Here is a 19,854-nt window from a genome sequence, read left to right as displayed (position 1 = left end):
GAATGCTGGGTTTGTGTTGGTGCCTGTGCTGTGGCTTAGCCTGGATGGCGGTGAGAGTCATACAATGCCTCTTCCCTCCCTTTGTAATGTGGCTGTCTCCCTGCTTGCACTGTTCAGGCTCCCCTAACTTTGAGTAAGGTACAAGGGTATAACCGTCCCCCTTCCGTATTTTGCGTAGGGCCAAGGGCTTCCAGCACCAAAGGATGACCAATGGGGCCATGAACGTTGAAATCGGAAACCCTGCTTACAAGATCTACGAGGGCGAGCCTGATGACGATGCCGGGGAGCTGCTGGACGCGGACTTCACGCTGGACCCTGACAAGGTAGAGACAAGCCACCAACCATGTATATACAGCAGGGTTTCCCATACAACGCCAGTACTACGGCGGCCCGCCAGGGTCTAATTTGCGATTGACGGTGCAGGGTGACGTCAGCTACCGGAGCTCCCCAAAGCTTCCCCAAAGCCGCCTCCCCCCACACCACGCCGGTCGCTCGTCCGCTCTGCACTGAATTTAACTTGACGGAGAAAACGGCAACATGTGCAGCTATTTGTGTCGTTCATTAGTAAAAAATGACGTTAACGCCAGCAAAATCCAATCTTTGTGCTCTTGATTTGTTAGACCACAGAGATTTACGATTATTGCGCGTTGTTTCTGTAATTTATAGATGGATTGATACAAAAAGCCAGGGTCTCACGAATATAGCCACACTGCGGCTTCCTACATGTTTTCTAACGGATGACTTTTAACTCCTTGCAGCCCACCAACTTCACAAACCCAGTGTACGCCACCCTGTACATGGGAGCCCACAACAGTCGCAACTCTCTGGCCAGCACAGACGAGAAGAAGGAGCTGCTGTCACGCGGCGACGAGGAGCCTCTTGTGGACCCACTGGCGTAGACTGTACATTGGCCTGGATCACGCAAATTCCAAACACACCCCTCTTCTTGCCTTTTAAAGAAAAACCTAACTAGAAAATAAATAAAAATGAAATAAAAATCGATAAAAAGTGTGAGAGAAAATCGATAAAAAGTGTGAACACTGTATAAAATGTACAAAAATGAAGGACTACTTTTGTATGTGATTGCAGTATTATATTTTGTTCTTTTGAGATTCCTCCGGTCAAGAAACAAAAAACAGAAAAAAAAACAACGAATAACATTTTCTATGAGAGATTTTTAATTTACACTTTGTCCCATACCCTTTACCTAAATAGCCACTACCTCTGTGCAAACTGAAATGGAAACAAGTTAAAAAAAAAAAAAATCTGAACAAAAGACGCTATCATTTGGAGCAATTTTAATTTTTTATTTTTGTATGAATTGTATAGAAAAGAGAAAAAAAAAAAACATTGTTCCATTTCACCAGTGCCAACTGTTTGTTGTTTGTGTCGACTTTGAGCGGGAAAGGCAAAACTCGAAGTCTCCTAAATCGGTACATATGTTGTCCCGCCGGGTTCCTCGGCGGAGATTGTGCGCGACGAAATTTGCGATAGCACAGTTTGTGTATAGCACATGTAAAACGTCCATACCGGATGGCAACTACGGTATCTCCACATAATTATTATTATTATTTTCTTTTTTTTCTTTTTTTTCTCAGAGAACAATGTTCATGAAATGATTGTGTTGTCTTCCTTGCACAGAATATCACATTTTTACGGTGTAGTGTATACTGTAGGCTTTATACTGTAGGATGTAAAGCGGATGTGTTTGTTTGTATCACGTTGTGTAACAGCCGGAGCTCGTGTGTTGCTGAAGTGAGAAGACGAGATGTGATTGTGGGAGCTGGAGAATGAGGACGTCGGTTGTGGGTTAAACATTCCAGTGATGGATGGAGATTAGAAATAAAGTGAGGTGATAGTTAGTGATAAAAAGCCTTCATGGGTGGGTAGTTGTGCCACAAGTGGATAGTATCATTGCAGATGCATGGCCTTGATGGTCGGCCTGCACTATGTCTGTTAAAAGGGTTTTCCTACAGAGTGAATGGGAGGCTGCAATTACAGCAAAATGTGAGAAAAGGAACAGATTAATGTGGCTCTTCTGTTTGTCTATTACTTCTCCGGTCCATTTTGAAAAGCCAGATCACGTTCTTCTGGCCCCGTGAGTAAAAACCTTATCTTTCTGCCTTTAGAGAATCAAAGTCTGTACATTCTCCGTCTTAAGTGCTTCACGTCCATTCGGTCCTTTGCGTTCCTCTTTCCAATCTCGTACCCTCCTCCCCCTCCCCCTCCCCCTCCCCCTCCTCCGTGCCCTGCTGCTGCTAACGCTGCCATTCTGGTCGCCCCGACACGTCCTTACGCTCAGCCTCTGTCCCCGAAAAATGCTGCTTCTGTCGAGAAATGTGTCAGCCATATTAATGCATGTGAAAAGTAACACAAGTCTTCGATGTAATTACAATAACAAGTTTTTATTTTCGCTTCTACCCGTCGGCAAAAGTGTTATTTTTATGCTGTCGTGTGTGTTTTGTCTTTAACTGAGAGAGAAGTACAATCATTTTACCTAAAGGACATTTTTGCAAAATCATACCTGCATTTTCAGACTTGTTTTTGATTAGTCCTTTTTTTTTTTTTTTTTTAATGAAAAATGACACATAGCTTTTATAGTACACGATGCATGGAGGCTCAGACTTTCTTCTGGAAAGAGAATAATGTTTAATTTTTGCTGGAGTACTTTGCAAACTAAATAACAGATATTGTTATAAATAAAATTTTAAAAAATTGTACAGAAAACAAGCCAACGTGTTTTGTGTTTTGTTTACGACGTGCAACCGGATCGCCTGTCCAAACAAGAGAACATGTTTCTGGTCAATTGATATTTTCAGCAGCTGCAGGACTTCTTTTCCTTCTTAGATGTACCATTCTGATAATACCTGATTTTCAGGTTTGGTATGTTTGTTTTTTTTGCACAGTGAGAGTGACATAATAGTTAGAAATTACCTTTGAAATGTTTTCTAAAACAAGCATTCCAATAAATTGTCTGTTTTCCACTTAGAACACACTGCCTGGCCAAAAACAAAAAAAGTCACCAGCTGGATTTAATTAAGCAAATAGGTAGGAGCCTCTTATTGGATAATTACTGCATGGGTGATTATCTTTCAGCTGGCAACAAGTTATTTAACCCCAACTGATGCAATGAGTAGCTTCTCATTTCTTCAACCTGATGACAGCTGGGATAGGCTCCAGCAGACGCCGCGACCCTTAACAGGAATAAGCGGTTATAGAAGATGAATGAATGAGTTAAATGAACATTGCCCACACAGATTAAATTCACTGATAGTTGGGAGTTACAACTCTAGGTTGTCTCATTATGATGCCATCTTCTGCCGTGAATCCAGGGATGTGATTTTCAAAAGTAGGACCCACCAGGACGAGAGAACTGCTCATGAACAGCTCAAGACGTTAACCCAGATAAAACTTTCACAGTCTGAGCCCAATGAATATTTTATATGACTTTAAGGCCTATAACTTTTGGAGTATTCACCCAATCCATATGAAACTTAGCAACCGCAATTATAATATGCTTGCGTACAATCATGCCAAGTTTCATGAAATTCGGGCTGTAGGGGGCGCTACAATGACTACATGTTTATATCTCACAAACCACCACAGTAAACTGCTTGAAACAATAATCTGTGGATGACTCCTTACAAGCCCACTAAGTTTCGTGCAATATTGTCTATAGGGGGCGCTACTGCTGACTTATGCCTCTGTGTCCCACTCGGGGACGATTTTGCCACGGCATGGACCCCTTTATGATTGCTTGCGATCATCTAGTATATTAATTCTTTACTGTGAATCCAGCTCTTAGCTCGTGTCACTCGCGTTTGCTCGTCAGTGTGTCAATGGGTTTGTGACATGTAATGTGGTTGTAAGAGTAAATTAAGAAGAATTTCCCACTTGCAGATCACATTCGAAACTTTACTAGAGTAAACTGGTGTTGATCACTCTGATGAAAAAGCATCTAAAATGCACAAATGTGAACTATTACTTTTGCATGTGATTGCAGTACATATGTTCTTTTGAGATTTTTCAGATCAACAAAAGTTTAATTTACACTTTTCCAAATCCTTCATTAAAGAAATTACAGTATCATTATATGAAGATAATACAGCATATTCTCAAAGCTGCATTTCAGAAAAGCCTTTTTTGATCATTTGAAACGCTGCTAGAGAAGAGAAAGAAAAACTTTTGTGAATGCCAGTAATTGCCTTTTTTATACAATCATCTTATTTCTTTTCTATTTAGACTGTGTTATTTATCAAAGTCTTCACTTGATGCCTTTAGCCTTCAGCTCATCCTTCACTCTGCTCAGGTAGTCGGGGTCAGGATATCCAAACCTGTGGAAATAAGATATGTGCAGGGGTTAATATATTTCAGAAAACACTGAGGAATAATACACCGATCGGCCATAACATTATGACCTAGTATTGTGTAGGTCTCCCTGGTGAGTCTAAAACAGCTGAAACAGTTCTGTGTTTTTACGGGGTGGGAGGGTTGGGTTTTGTTCTTAGTGTTTTTAGCCTGTGTTTTGTCTTTGCTGATTTTAGCCTCTGTGAGGCACTTTGTATTGCTTTTAGTATGAAAAGTGCCATACAAATAAAATTTGATTGATTGATTGATTGATACTCATCAGAGAATGGACATGGACTTTCTGAGGGTGTCCTGTGGTGTCTGGCAACAGGATGTTGATAGTGGGGGGCCTTTGGATCCGATGGGTTGAGGGGAGGGTCCACTGTGGATCATCCCACAGATACTTGATCAGTTTGGAATCTAGTGAATTTGGAGGCCAGGTCAACACCTTGTGCTGATTGGTGTGTACACCATTAAACCACAACATTAAATTCACTGATAGTTGGGAGTTACAACTCTAGGTTGTCTCATTATGATGCCATCTTCTGCCATGAATCCAGGGATGTGATTTTCAAAAGTAGGACCCACCAGAATGGGCACATCACCACAACAGTAACCCCCAGCAGGACAAGAGAACTGCTCATGAACAGCTCAAGACATTAACCCAGCCTCCAAACTCTCCATATCCAATCAGACATTGAGTCCGTGAGAGACATAAACCAGGGGACATCCACAGAGATCCCATGTCTGTGCCATAAGAGGTCAGATTAGTTTCGAGGCACTAGGGGGACCTAAACATCTTTAGGTGTTTTAATGTTTTGGCTGATGAGTGTTTAGTGAAACAGAAGAAAGAGATTGGGATACTGTACATCTGTGGTCCTCCTGTCATTGATGTCTTGTGATGAATGTTGTTCCAGGTCACCTGATCATCCATCCCAGTAGTTCTGGATGTCCCGACAGTGAAAATTAGTTTCTGGTCAAAAGCTCTTCTCAACAGCTGCAGCACTTCTTTTCCTTCTTTGTTGTCTGGCAGAAATGCATGTCTAGTGATACCTGAATAGTAATGTCCAGGTTTGGGATGTTTTTCCTGCATCAGGAGAATAAAGAGTAGCCATCATTGTTAGAAATTCACACATAATTATAACACAATTGAAGTGATTTCCTCATAAGGGGCGTTCAAATAAACTCATTTGTTTACCGTCTGTTTTCCACTTGGAATGTTGTAAGTGATCACTATAGTGCCACAGTGTGGGAATCCAGGGAGGGATGAGGGAAGTTGTCTTGTCGACATTGTTCCTTCTGGCTGGTCTCCCTTCATCACACCAAAGACGTCCTTGCATATAGGACAGGTGGGTCCCAGTGTCTTCTCAGACATTCGCAGGCATTCCTCACAAAATTCATGCTTACACTTCAGCTGTTTCTTGTTGGTAAATGTATCCATACATATCGGACAGTTTTCGTCTTTGTCTGCTGCTGTTGCTCCCCCTGCCACCAGTGCTTTAGACATGTCCATGCTGTATGCTGACTTTTCCACGTACTGATCTATACGACCACCAGCTCTGTGCGAACTAAAAAGGAAACAATAGAATCAGAGGATGTGTGGTTAAATGTGAGGAAGGGAAAGATTTGGATGGGGTCTATTGTCTGTCTTATCTGCTACTTCACTGATCTATTCCAGTGAGTCAGTGTTAATTTAAGCATATATTGAGTTAAATATAAAATGATTTATGTGCTGTAGACTTAGACTGATTTGCTAATCAACAAAAATGCTTCCAAATCCTTCATTAAAGAAATTACAGTATCATTATATGAAGAAAATATAGTATATTCTTAAGGATGCATTTCAGAAAAGCCCTTTCTGAACATTTGAAATGCTGCTAGAGAAGAGAAAGAAAAACATTTGTGAATGCCAGTAATTGCCTGTTTTACACAATCATCTTATTTCTTTTCTATTTAGACTGTGTTATTTATCAAAGTCTTCACCTGATGCCTTTAGCCTTCAGCTCATCCTTCACTCTGCTCAGGTAGTCGGGGTCAGGATATCCAAACCTGTGGAAATGAGATATGTGCAGGGGTTAATATATTTCAGAAAACACTGAGGAATAATACAATGATCAGCCATAACATTATGATTGTGTAGGTCTCCTTTGTGCCTCTAAAACAGTTGATACTTATCAGAGAATGGACATGGGCCTTCTGAGGGTGTCCTGTGGTGTCTGGTAACAGAATGTTGTTAGTGGGGTGGGGGGCTTTGAGGGGAGGGGCCTCTGTGGATCATCCCACAGATACTTGATCAGTTTGGGATCTAGTGAATTTGGAGGCCAGGTCATCACCCTGTTCTGTTCTTCATGTTTTTTTTTAGTTGTTCCTAAAGTGTTTTTGTGTGTGTGTCTGTGTCAGGCTGCATCCTCGTGGGGATGGCTGCTGCCATCCAGGAGTGTCATTGCTATGGGGTGGGGGTGTCTGGTTCTGGTCATGTTTTTTTGCAGTTGTTCCTAAAGCGTGTCACAAGATGGTCAATGTTATTTACTTCTCCTGTCGGTGGTCATAATGTTGTGGCTTATTGCTGTATACACCAATAAACCACAACATTAAATTCACTGATAGTTGGGGGTTACAACTCTAGGTTGTCTCATTATGATGCCATCTTCTGCCATGAATCCAGGGATGTGATTTTCAAAAGTAGGACCCACCAGAATGGGCACATCACCACAACAGTAACCCCCAGCAGGACAAGAGAACTGCTCATGAACAGCTCAAGACATTAACCCAGCCTCCAAACTCTCCATATCCAAATCAGACTTTGAATCCGTGGGACACGCAAACCAGAGGACATCCACAGAGACCCCATGTCTGTGCCATAAGAGGTCAGATTTGTTTTGAGGCACTAGGGGGACCTAAACATCTTTAGGTGTTTTAATGTTTTGGCTGATGAGTGTTTAGTGAAACAGAAGAAAGAGATTGGGATACTGTACATCTGTGGTCCTCCTGTCACCGATGTCTTGTGAGGAATGTCATTCCAGATCACCTGATCATCCATCCCAGTAGTTCTGGATGTCCCGACAGTGAAAATGAGTTTCTGGTCAAAAGCTCTTCTCAACAGCTGCAGCACTTCTTTTCCTTCTTTGTTGTCTGGCAGATATGCCTGTCTAGTGATACCTGAATAGTAATGTCCAGGTTTGGGATGTTTTTCCTGCATCAGGAGAATAAAGAGTAGCCATCATTGTTAGAAATTCACACATAATTATAACACAATTGAAGTGATTTCCTCATAAGGGGCGTTCAAATAAACTCATTTGTTTACCGTCTGTTTTCCACTTGGAATGTTGTAAATGATCTCTATAGTGCCACAGTCTGGGAATCCAGGGAGGGATGAGGAAAATTGTCTCGTCGACATTGTTCCTTCTGGCTGGTCTCCCTCAATCACACCGAAGACGTCCTTGCATATAGGACAGGTGGGTCCCACTGACTTCTCATACCTTCGCAGGCATTCCTCACAAAATTCATGCTTGCACTTCAGCTGTTTCTTGTTGGTGAACGTATCCATACATATCGGACAGTTTTCATCTTTGTCTGTTGCTGTTGCGCCCCCTGCTGAGCGTTCTTCAGCGTTGTCCATGCTGTATGCTGACTGTCCATTCGGCACAGGTCTGTTGGATGGCCTGTCTGCCTGATAATCAAAGCTCAACTTCTCCAGCGGGCCACTGAACCCAGTGGAAGTTTGGTGTGAGGTGAAGCCCATGGGTGAGGTGGAAATCTTCTGGTACAGACGGAGAAGAGCTCTGATAGCATGACTCTCCATGGAGGGGTTTCGTCTTCTGTAGCAAGCTTTAACATTAACTTTGCCTTGACTGTTGTCTGACACTTTAAAGTCCACATCGAACTTATATTTGATCTTTGCTAGCTGCTCAATGAAAGAAGTATTTATCATCTTCCAGCAGCTCTCCTCCATGGTTACTCCTTCATCGCGGAGAGGGTTGTTGATGGTCATGTTAATCTTCTGGGACGTGTCTTCAGATTTTGACTCTCCAGGAGATGCATTTGTATTTGTTTTCTGTGTTGCAAGTAAGAACTTGCAGACAGTATCTTGATAATGTTTGGGTCCATATATATTCATTTCTTCAGAGGACAGAGTAAGCAAAAGCTTGTTGTCGTTTTTCTGGATGATATTCATGGTGTCACTCCAGTTATCTGGATCTATGTTCTTGAGAGGAACAGTGGAGCCACTGTATTCAGTTAAGTGTTTCTGGACAAGACTTGTGAACTCAGCCTCAGCATTCTGTGGGCTTCCATCTTCCTGTTTTGATTCAAATGTCACCTTTACCTCTGCTTTCATTTGAACTCCGTTATTTTTTTCTATGCGTTTAACTTCCTCCTTGTAGATGTGGCTCACATACAAGAAATGACCAACTGGGACAAGAACAGTATTTGTCTTGTCTTCTTCTGCTGCAGAAACTGCACTACTCTGTTCCACCTGTTGCACTTGATCCTGAATAAAAACACAGAATATCAATTTATTAAAAAGCAATAATTTTGAAAATAACATGTTATTGTCTGTCACACAGTACATACATGTTTTGGCTCTGACATCGAAGGAGGGGGGTTAACTGAAGCATCCTCAGTTATTTGTGTGTCCTGATCTAGTAGAGTTAGACTAATAGACATTATTGTGACCTTATTCTTGTCTTCCTTGTCTTTCTCGTCTTTAACGTCTTTCATGTCTTTCTTGTCTTCCTTGTCTTTCTTGTATTTCAGTTTCTGTCCAATGAGCCTTTGAAGCACACTCAGGGCTTAAAAGGAAGAAAAGCACAAAATTAACTTTCAAAACTAATATTAATACAGAAAGCTGACAAATATGTAATGAGATGATTGTGTGAGTTTCTACTGTAGCAATAACATAATTCAAACACAGTCATACTACACCTGGAACGGGTTGAAGCTTTATCAAAACCTCAGTGTCTCCTAAGATCCTTACAACTGTGCAGTCCACAAAATCTGTGTTTTTGTTGAACCAAGATTGAAGCAGTAGCTCTAGCTCCTTTTTTATTTTCTGTGGTCGATCGGGCGCTAACCACTTGAATGACAGAGTAAGAAAAACTTCACTGTCAGGTGGTGAAGTCATCCAGGCCTGAAAGCATGTAACAAACACAGTGTTTGTTAACTGAGCTTCGTAAATAATTTCATGTTAATTGCATCTAGATGATGGTATTTGTGATTACAGTGTTGATCACGTCCTTTCAGTCTAATAGTTTCACTTTCACATACTCTTTACAGCAAACAGAGGCCTGTTCAATCAGGACATTAGACTGGTTGAAGTTACTGAACGCAGACAGATACACTAAAGAAAACACCTACCTGAGCATCATGAAAGTCTTGATTTTGCATTTCATAGCCAATAGGGGTCTATACAAAGATGAGGGAAAAGAGAATATTTTCAAAAACAAATTAGTATAGTATAAGGTAAATACTTCTGAACAGAAGGCTGTATACACCAATCAGGCATAACATTATGACCACCTTCCTAATACTGTATAGGTCTCTCTTGTGCCTCCAAAACAGTGGTGACTCATCAGATAATGAACATGGGCCTTCTGAGGGTGTCCTGTGGATCATCCCACAGATACTTGATCAGTTTGGGATCTAGTGAATTTGGAGGCCAGGTCAACACCTTGTGCTGTTCTTCATGTTTTTTTTTTAGTTGTTCCTAAACTGTTTTTGTGTGTGTGTCTGTGTCACGCTGCATCCTGCTGGGGATGGCTGCTGCCATCAAGGAGTGTCATTGCTATGGGGTGGGGGTGCCTGGTCTGGTCTAGGTGGGTGCTACATGTCTAAGTAACATCCACATGAATGAATACCAGGTCCAAAAGTTTCCCAGCAGAAGACTATGTTGTTACAAGACGGTCAATATTATTCACTTCTACTGTCAGTGGTCATAATGTTATGCCTGATAGGTGTGTTTTATATATAATTCCAGAGTCGCCTTAAAAGAGTTCTATTTCATACTAATACAGTGTTCAGTACTAGTTTTCAACTCACAAATTCCATGGGCTCTTCACCACTTTCCATTTTGTCTCTCGATCTTCTTCCTGTACAACACAGTAAACATTAATTAAATATGTCTACATGACAGCAGCATTTGTTACATTCAAACCCATCAACACTCTTTATTTGTTTTATTTGCTGAAATATTGTGTTGTGGGAGTACTGTCAATGGACTCTACTTTTGGTTAAAGCTAAATACACTTTAACTCGCCTCTTTCTTATGTCTTTACATTTTGAACCTACATTGATTTTTCTTTAACACTGCGTCATGTCATATTAACTTTTGCTGCTGGCTGGACATAAATTCTGCACTAAATATGAGTTAATGGCGCATAGGACTTACCTTTCCCCGACACTGGCTCTTTCATGTAAATGAAAGTGAAAGCAGTGGAGGAAGAGGAGGAGGAGGAGAGAGAGGAGGAGCTTGTTTGCTCTGTTAATAGGCGTGTTCGACTTCATGCAGATCTGTGCAGATCTGACTTGACGTGATGCATGCTGGGTTGTTCATGCTCATAGACCTCGAATATGATTGGTTAAAATGAACTTGTTCAACCCAGCATGCATCACGTCAAGTCAGATCTGCACAGATCTGCATGAAGTCGAACGCGCCTAATATGTCTGTGGAGACGCCCATTTTATATTTGATTGGTCATTTGATCATGACCCCAGAGTTAAGTCAGCTTTATATGGAAGAAAATATTAATTCATACATACATACCATCCCCAGCAGGATGCAGCCTGACACAGACACACACACAGACACTTTAGGAACAACTCAAAAAACATGAAGAACAGCACAAGGTGTTGACCAGGGGGGTATTCCAGAAAGCAGGTTTAACAAACACTGAGATAAAACTTAACCTCTGGGTTGTCTGAACCTGAGGCGACTAAACCCGAGCTGTCGGTTCCAAAACACCGGTTAGCAATCAGTTCAATCAACCCCGGATTGTTTAACCTAGAGTTGTGCGCGATCACGGCGAAGTTATAAAGGCATCATCTATTGAGAGTCGAAACCATGAGTAAAAATGGCAAAGCTCAGAGCAGCCTATTTTTCTGAAGCGGAGCAGCAAGTTCTGCTCGAGGCGTATGAGGAGGAAAGAGCGATAATCACGAAAAAAGCAATACTTGCGCGTCTGCCAAGGAACGAGATTTTGCTTGGCAGAGAATTGCCGACCGCGCAAATGCGTAAGTTTAGTAGGCTATAGCACACTAATGTGTCAGAAGCACAATAATTCAGTAGATATTAGGCTACATATTAACTGCTTTGTATGAGACTTTCTTATACTATAGAATACCTTGTCATATATTGTATTATTTTTAATTAGATGTAACCCGACCGCCCTCAAGAGAACGTGGCCGCAGGTCAAAACAAAATATAAAAACTTTGTCCAAGTTGGTAAGATATATCTGGGTGCATCATCTTAGACATCACTTATCCAGTATTATATTCTTGAATTGCCATATTGCAACAAGTTACGTTCATTTCAAAGCCAATAGGAAGAAAGCAGAGGAGAGGAAGACCGGTTCTGGGCCAGAGGTGCCCCCCCCCCTGTGGAGGAGTTGGCGATCAGTATCAATCGAGGGCGTCCGATGATGGAGGGGATTTCTGGGGGCACGTCATCGGAGCCCTCAACCTCCCAGGAGGAGCAACATGAACTAGTGCAATGTATTTACCCTAATAGGCCTACGCCTAAATCACTTATGTCTAATTTGTGTAGCCTTGCATGTTCGAAAATCACCAATTTATAGCCAATATTACCGTTCATATAAATAACAGGAGGATGAAGAGACATTATCAGCAGTCACGGAGGAATCAAATTAAAGATCGAGGTAAAGAAATGGGCTGTGCAGATACTAGAGCATAGTTGCTTCATGTTTTCTGTCAGTGCATGAGAACACTGGATCAGAACATTTGCTCTATAATGAAGTGTTTTCTCTTTTCAGGCCATGAAACACGCAATGGGCAAATAAATGTGTGAAACAGTCTTACGTGCATTTATTTTACTTTTTTTGGTTGAAGTGATTGTGACAGATTTCATCACGCATTCTTTGACCATCTCTGATGTCAAGTTGCTGAATGTGTTCCTATCTGCTCCTCAATAGCAGGAACTAATTCATTGCGCAACGTTGCAATGTTGTGCAATAGGTTATCGCACGCGCAACAATTACGATGAGCGAATCCACGATGCGTAACGTTCGAAATGTGGGGATGGAGAATGTTGTTTAAATAAATTAAAGATTCCGCAGAAAAACAGTAGCGCTCTGGCAAAAACTCATCAGGAAAAGAAAGGATATTAAGTCGTGGTCTTATCACCCTCTCACGGTGAATAGCCCGAATGATTTGTGCTTCAATGTCAATTGGATCTTCCTCAAAAGGAAACGTCATTGTGTGACAAGTGTGGAAACAGCGGTCTGGCTGAACGTGCACTTAAATACCCGAACATAACCTGAACAAAACCTACCCCTACCAGGTTAAGTTCAGAGCCTATGTTACCATAGTTACTTGCATAGCCTGATCATTTTTGAGCGTTCTGGAACCGAAATCCCAGGTTTACCGCTAACTCTGGGTTTACATACCCAGAGTTAGCGGTAAACCTGCTTTCTGGAATACCCCCCTGGCCTCTAAATTCACTCGATCCCAAACTGATCAAGTATCTGTGGGATGATCCACAGAGGCCCCTCCACTCTAAGGCCCCCACCAACAACATTATGTTACCAGACACCACAGTGTGGCAGAAAGGTAAAACAACAGAACAGCCCTTTACCTGCTGACAGGAAAAGGAGGGGTGGAAGGAGTGAGAGAAAAAAAAGAAGGTGAATTAACAAAGGAGTGACACCTGTGAGTCGGGAAGGAGGAAACTACTGACACAAGCAGTAAGGAGGAGAACAGAGAGGAGTGAGAGTGAGAGGAACAAAGACAAAGCAATCCAAGTTCATTTAAATCTGACTCCTATTTGAAGAAAAAGAGTAAAATAAATATTGTAAAAATTGTCTTCCCCTCTGATCCAACATACTCTCCTCACACTCAGACACACACGCTCATACACACCTGAAGCTGGAACTGAACTGGAGTAACACACTAAAACACACCGCTCTCAAAACTGTCTGTTGCTTCTTTGAAGTAACATAAATCTGCTTTATATATTAAATGCTCTTTGATTTACATTCACGCTTGATATGTTAATTTCTCCACAGATATCCTTTCTGTAGGTAGGTTTAATAGCTAGCTGGTGAATTTCTATAGGTTACCCACACACCTACATTACTAATTTAATTTGACAGGATTATCGTTCTACTTTTTATTAATCTCCTGTCTGGCGCCCAACGATTGGTGTGTGTGTGTGTAGCTGTTTTTAGTCTCTATGCTACAACAGGACACCCTCAGAAGACCCATGTCCATTCTCTGAAGAGTCACAACTGTTTTGGAGGCACAAGGGAGACCTACGCAATATTAGGAAGGTGGTCATAATGTTATTCATGTTCAGTGTATAATGAGTAAGTGTATTGTAATTTAAGTAATGTAATAGTGTCTATGAACCTGTGTCATCTCCAGTCAATAAACTGATATTTTCAGATCCTTTACTTAAGTAAAAGTACCACTACTGCAAATTACAAGTATTGGAGTCCTGCATGAAAAATCAGGTAAGAGTGAATATTGACAGCAAGTGTAGTTTTAAAGTATAAAAGTAAAGTAGGATACTTGTTGGGTCCTAAAAACTGATGCTGTATGTTTTTAGATTATTAATGGAGTGTAATCTGTACGTTACTGTCGTAGCAGATAGATCTGGGAGGCTTGAGCAATCACAAATCTATTCCTAATTTTATTGAGCATTTTCTTATATATATATATATATATATAGATAGATAGATAGATAGATAGATGATATTGATGTGGTCTCATCAGCCTGCCCAGTCTTCATGGCCTCCTGCTGTTATCCACTCCTACCTGAATGAACAATTTCTCCAACCTGCCTGTGATTCCTTTTACATTTTCAAACTATCATGTAACATCATCAGTTTGTATCATAAGATTCCACATGTACGCTTTAGTCAGATATATGTATCTATGACAGATGTATGTTTATCTCGTTCCTCCTGCTGTTCTCTTTTCTCTTTCTTCTGTCTGTACCGCGGCTGGCCTTAGGCAGATGGGTCCCTCCATATGAGCTGGGTTCTGCTCAAGGTTTCTTCCTGTTAAAAGGGAGTTTTTTCTTTGCCACCGTCGCCTTCAGGCTTGCTCTGGGGGTTTCAGGCCGGGTTTTGTAAAGCTCCTTGAGAAGATTTGTATTGTTATTGACGCTATATAAATAAAATTGAATTGAATTGAATTGTGTCACACACTGATTATTGTGAGACACCAGGATCTGAAAAAGGTTAAATTTTTGTGTAAGTATTTAAAAATGCTTCCTATAATGCTAATCTTAAAAGTAACTAAGGCCGTAAAACAATTGTAGTGGAGTAGAAAATACCACAACATTGAGATATCCAAGTACAAGTAGATAATAAATTGTAATTTATATTTCCCTTGGGTAGTTTATGCACATTTTTACTGCCTATATATCCACAATTGTAATTTTATTGTGATAGACTGGAGACCTGTCCAGGGTGTACCCCACCTCTCGCCCGATGAAAACTGAGATAGGCTCCAGCCCGACGCGACGCTTCAGAGGACAAGTGGTTACAGAAGATGAATGAATGAATGAATAATCCTCTTTTGTAGAGCCTATAGTTTTAAAGGTATCGCCACATAAACCTCTGAAGGGCCGCGGGGGAGGCTGGAGCCTATCCTAGCTGTCATCGGGCGAGAGGCGGGGTACACCCTGGACAGGTCTCCAGTCTATCTCAGGGCTAATACAGAGAGACAGACAACCATTCACACTCACACCTACGGACAATTTAAAATCACCAATGAACCTAACCAGCATGTCTTTGGACGGTGGGAGGAAGCTGGAGAACCTGGAGAGAACCCACGCAGACACAGGGAGAACATGCAAACTCCAGTTGCAATTATAGTTTTTATAAAAAAGGCCTTTTAATTCTGACATCTCATTAATATATTATTAATTCTTTGCTGTGAATCCAGATCTTAGCTTGTGTCACTCACCCTTGCTCGTCAGTGTGTCAAAAAATAAAAACGGGTTTGTGACATGTAATGTGGTTGTAAGAGAAAATTAAGAAAAATTCACCACTTGCAGATCACACTCGAAACTTTATTAGAGTAAACTGGCGTTGATCACTCTGATGAAAAAGCATCGCACAAATGTGAACTATTACTTTTGCATGTGATTGCAGTACATATTATGTTCTTTTGAGGTTTTTCAGAATCAGAATCAAATAACAGAAAATAGTTGAACGACAGTTTAATTTACACTTTTCCACGTACTGATCTATACGGCCACCAGCTCTGTGCAAACTGAAAAGGAAACAACAGAATCAGAGGATGTGTGGTTAAATGTGAGGAAGGGAAAGATTTGGATGGGGTCTATTGTCTGTCTTATCTGCTACTTCACTGATCTATTCCAATGAGTCAGTGTTAACTTAAGCATATATTGAGTTAAATATAAAAAGATTTATGTACTGTAGACTTAGACTGATATGCTAATCAACAAAAATGCTTCCAAATCCTTCATTAAAGAAATTACAGTATCATCATATGAAGATAATATAGTACAGCATATTCTTAAAGATGCATTTCAGAAAAGCCCTTTCTGATCATTTGAAAGAGTGTTAGAGAAGAGAAAGAAAAACATTTGCGAATGCCAGTATTTGCCTGTTTTACACAATCTTATTTCTTTTCTATTTAGACTGTGTTATTTATCAAAGTCTTCACTTGATGCCTTTAGCCTTCAGCTCATCCTTCACTCTGCTCAGGTAGTCAGGGTCAGGATATCCAAACCTGTGGAAATAAGATATGTGCAGGGGTTAATATATTTCAGAAAACACTGAGGAATAATACACCGATCAGCCATAACATTATGACCTAATACTGTGTAGGTCTCCCTTGTGCCTCCAAAACAGTTGTGACTCATCAGAGAATGGACATGGGCCTTCTGAGGGTGTCCTGTGGTGTCTGGCAGCAGAATGTTGTTAGTGGGAGGCCTTTAAGGGGAGGGACCTCTGTGGATCATCCTACAGATACTTGATCAGTTTGGGATCTCGTGAATTTGGAGGCCAGGTCAACACCTTGTTCTGTTCTTCATGATGTCATCTTCTTCCAGGGACGTTATTTTGAAAAGTAGGACCCACATAAGTATTATTGCAGAATGGTAACCCCCAGCAGTTTTAATGTTTTGGCTGATGAGTGTTTCGTGAAACAGAAGAAAGAGATTGGGATACTGTACATCTGTGGTCCTCCTGTCATCGATGTCTTGTGAGGAATGTCGTTCCAGATCACCTGATCATCCAACCCAGTAGTTCTGGATGTCCCGACAGTAAAAATGAGTTTCTGATCAAAAGCTCTTCTCAACAGCTGCAGCACTTCTTTTCCTTCTTTGTTGTCTGGCAGATATGCCTGTCTAATGATACCTGTATAGTAATGTCCAGGTTTGGGATGTTTTTCCTGCATCAGGACAGTAAGGAGTAGCCATCATTGTTAGAAATTCACATATAGGAAATACCAAGTTATAACACAATTGATGTGATTTCCTCATAAGGGGCGTTCAAATAAACTCATTTGTTTACCGTCTGTTTTCCACTTAGAATGTTGTAAATGATCTCTATAGTGCCACAGTCTGGGAATCCAGGGAGGGATGAGGAAAGTTGACTTGACGACATTGTTCCTTCTGGCTGGTCTCCCTTCATCTCACCAAAGATGTCCTTGCATATAGGACAGGTGGGTCCCAATAACTTCTCAGACATTTGCAGACATTCCTCACAAAATTCATGCTTGCACTTCAGCCGTTTCTTGTTGGTAAACGTATTCATACATGTTGCACATTTTTCGCCTTTGTCTGCTGCTGTTGCTCCCCCTGCCACCAGTGTTTCAGCGTTGTCCATGCTGTATGCTGACTGTCCATTTGGCATAGGTCTGTTGGATGGCATGTCTGCCTGATAATCACTTCTGATGCCCATGGGTGAGGTGGAAATCTTCTGGTAGAGACAGAGAAGAGCTCTGATAGCATGACTCTCCATGGAGGGATTTCCTCCGGCTCTTCTGTAGCAAGCATTAACATCAACTTTGCCTTGACTGTTGTCTGACACTTTAAAGATCACATCAAACTTATATTTAATATTTACTAGTTTCTCAATGAAAGACGTATTTATCAGCTTCCAGCAGCTCTCCTCCATGGTGACTCCTTCATTGGCGATAGAGTTGTTGATGGTCATGTTAATCTTCTGGGACATGTCTTGAGATGGGCATTTTGACTCTCCAAGAGATGCATTTGTATTTGTTTTCTGTGTTGCACATAAGAACTCGCAGACAGCATCTTGACAATGTTTGGGTCCATATATATTCATTTCTTCAGAGGACAGAGTAAGCAAAAGCTTGTTGTCGTTTTTCTGGATGATATTCATGGTGTCACTCCAGTTATCTGGATCTATGTTCTTGAGAGGAACAGTGGAGCTACTGTATTCAGTTAAGCATTTCTGGACAAGACTTGTGAACTCAGCCTCAGCGTTCTGTGGGCTTCCATCTTTCTGTTTTGCTTCAAATGTCACCTTTGCCTCTGCTTTCATTTGAACTCCGTTATTTTTTTCTATGCGTTTAACTTCCCCCTTGTAGATGTGGTTCACATACAAGAAATGACCCACTGGGACAAGAACAGTATGTGTCTTGTCTTCTTCTGCTGCAGAAACTGCACTACTCTGTTCCGCCTGTTGCACTTGCTCCTGAATAAAAACACAGCATATCAATTTATTGAAAAGCAATAGTTTTGGAAGTAACGTGTTCATTTTTGTTACACAGTACATACATGTTTTGGCTCTGACATCGAAGGAGAGAAGTTAACTGAAGCATCCTCAGGTATTTGTGTGTCTTCATCGAGTAGAGTTAGACTAATAGACATTATAGTGACCTTATTCATGTCTTTCTTGTCTTTCTTGTCTTTCTCATCTTTCACGTCTTTCTTGTCTTTCATGTCTTTCTTGTCTTTCTCGTCTTTCACGTCTTTCTTGTCTTTCATGTCTTTCTTGTCTTCCTTGTCTTTCTTGTCTTTCAGAGTCTGTCCAATCAGCCTTTGAAGCACACTCAGATCTTAAAAGGAAGAAAAGCACAAAATTAACTTTCAACACTAATATTAATACAGAAAGCTGCCAAATATGTAGTAAGATGTGAGTTTCTACTGTAGCAATAACATAATTCAAACACAGTCATACTACACCTGGAACAGGATGAAGCTTTATCAAAACCTCAGTGTCTCCTAAGAACCCTACAACTGTGCAGTCCACAGAAGTTGTGTTTTTGTTGAACCAAGTCTGAAGCAGTAGCTGTAGCTCTGTTTTTATTTTCTGTGGTCGATTAGGCTCTAACCACTTGAATGACAGAGTAAGAACTATGTCATCATGTGGTGAAGTCATCCCGCCCTGAAAGCATGTAACAAACACAGTGTTTGTTAACTGAGCTTTGTAAATAATTTCATGTTAATTGCATTTAAAACACCACGGTCCTAGTTATGTAAAAACAGAACATTATATGACATTATTACATTTAATAAATTATACCAGGTTAGCTACTCTGACACAATTTCACATCAACAGCAGCAGTTTTAAATAGACTTGAACAATGTTACAGCCTTGCAAGTTCTCTAGTTCTCACTAGAACAGAACTCTTTGGCACACTGCTGGTAATAATAGGATCATCTTTAGTCTGTTGGTGAGATGACGGTATTTGTGATCACAGTGTTGATCATGTGATTTCAGTCTAATAGTTTCACTTTCACAGAAAACAGAGGCCTGTACAATCAGGACTTTAGACTGGTTGAAGTTACTGAACACAGACAGATACACTAAAGAAAACACCTACCTGAGCATCATGAAAGGTTTGATTTTGCATTTCACCGTCACAAGAGGTCTATACAAAGAAGAGGGAAAAGAGAATATTTTCAAAAACAAAATATATAGTACAAGGTTAATACTTCAGAACAGAAAACAGTATGCACTGTTCAGGCATAACATTATGACCACCTTCCTGATATTCTCTAGGTCTCCCTTGTGCCTCTAAAACAGTTGTGACTCATCAGAGAATGGACATGGGCCTTCTGAGGGTGTCCTGTGGTGTCTGGTAACAGAATGTTGTTAGTGTGTGGGGGGGGGGGGGCTTTGAGGGGAGAGGCTGATACTTGATCAGTTTGGGATCTAGTGAATTTGGAGGCCAGGTCAACAACACCTTGTGCTGTTCTTCATGTTTTTTTTAGTTGTTCCTAAAGCGTTTTTGTGTGTGTGCCTGTGTCAGGCTGCATCCTGCTGGGGATGGCTGCCTTAAAATAATTCTATTTCATACTAATACAGTGTTCAGTACTAGTTTTC

At 40.9% G+C, this 19,854-nt stretch overlaps 2 protein-coding genes across 2 annotated transcripts in view; one reads left to right on the top strand and one right to left on the bottom strand.

Moving 5' to 3' along the window:
- LOC311486712 (low-density lipoprotein receptor-related protein 1-like) overlaps positions 1–2,695 on the top strand; it is a 105,113-nt gene extending 102,418 nt beyond the window's left edge. Inside the window, 2 exon segments of the mRNA XM_084542674.1 lie at positions 179–323; positions 759–2,695. Coding sequence (XP_084398800.1) covers positions 179–323; positions 759–899 — 286 coding nt within the window. The 3' untranslated portion in view covers positions 900–2,695.
- A 1,344-nt stretch (positions 2,696–4,039) lies between these two features.
- On the bottom strand, positions 4,040–10,750 carry LOC311486706 (uncharacterized protein). Its single transcript, XM_084542664.1, has 11 exons — positions 10,733–10,750; positions 10,384–10,433; positions 9,703–9,750; positions 9,271–9,475; positions 8,920–9,137; positions 7,652–8,836; positions 7,323–7,540; positions 6,331–6,396; positions 5,546–5,915; positions 5,217–5,434; positions 4,040–4,334 (listed from the first exon to the last, which is right to left on the bottom strand). Exons 2-11 carry the CDS (start codon positions 10,411–10,413, stop codon positions 4,265–4,267), a joined length of 2,628 nt encoding a protein of 875 aa, XP_084398790.1. The 5' UTR covers positions 10,414–10,433; positions 10,733–10,750; the 3' UTR covers positions 4,040–4,264.
- Positions 10,751–19,854: the final 9,104 nt, after the last annotated feature.

Source organism: Chelon labrosus (genome assembly GCF_963514085.1).
Source record: "Chelon labrosus genome assembly, chromosome: 4".
Lineage (NCBI taxonomy): Eukaryota > Metazoa > Chordata > Actinopteri > Mugiliformes > Mugilidae > Chelon > Chelon labrosus.
Note: the sequence above shows the minus strand (reverse complement) of the source record. Positions and strands in the feature narration are given on the sequence as shown.

Excerpts from the sequence above, each read along its gene's own strand:
- LOC311486706 (XM_084542664.1), bottom strand. The coding sequence starts at position 10,413 with ATGGAAAGTGGTGAAGAGCCCATGGAATTT. Across the intron at positions 9,476-9,702 it reads AAGACTTTCATGATGCTCAG|GCCTGGATGACTTCACCACC; the intron begins GTAGGTGTTTTC and ends ACATGCTTTCAG. Across the intron at positions 4,335-5,216 it reads ATGACAGGAGGACCACAGAT|GTTTGGATATCCTGACCCCG; the intron begins GTACAGTATCCC and ends TTATTTCCACAG.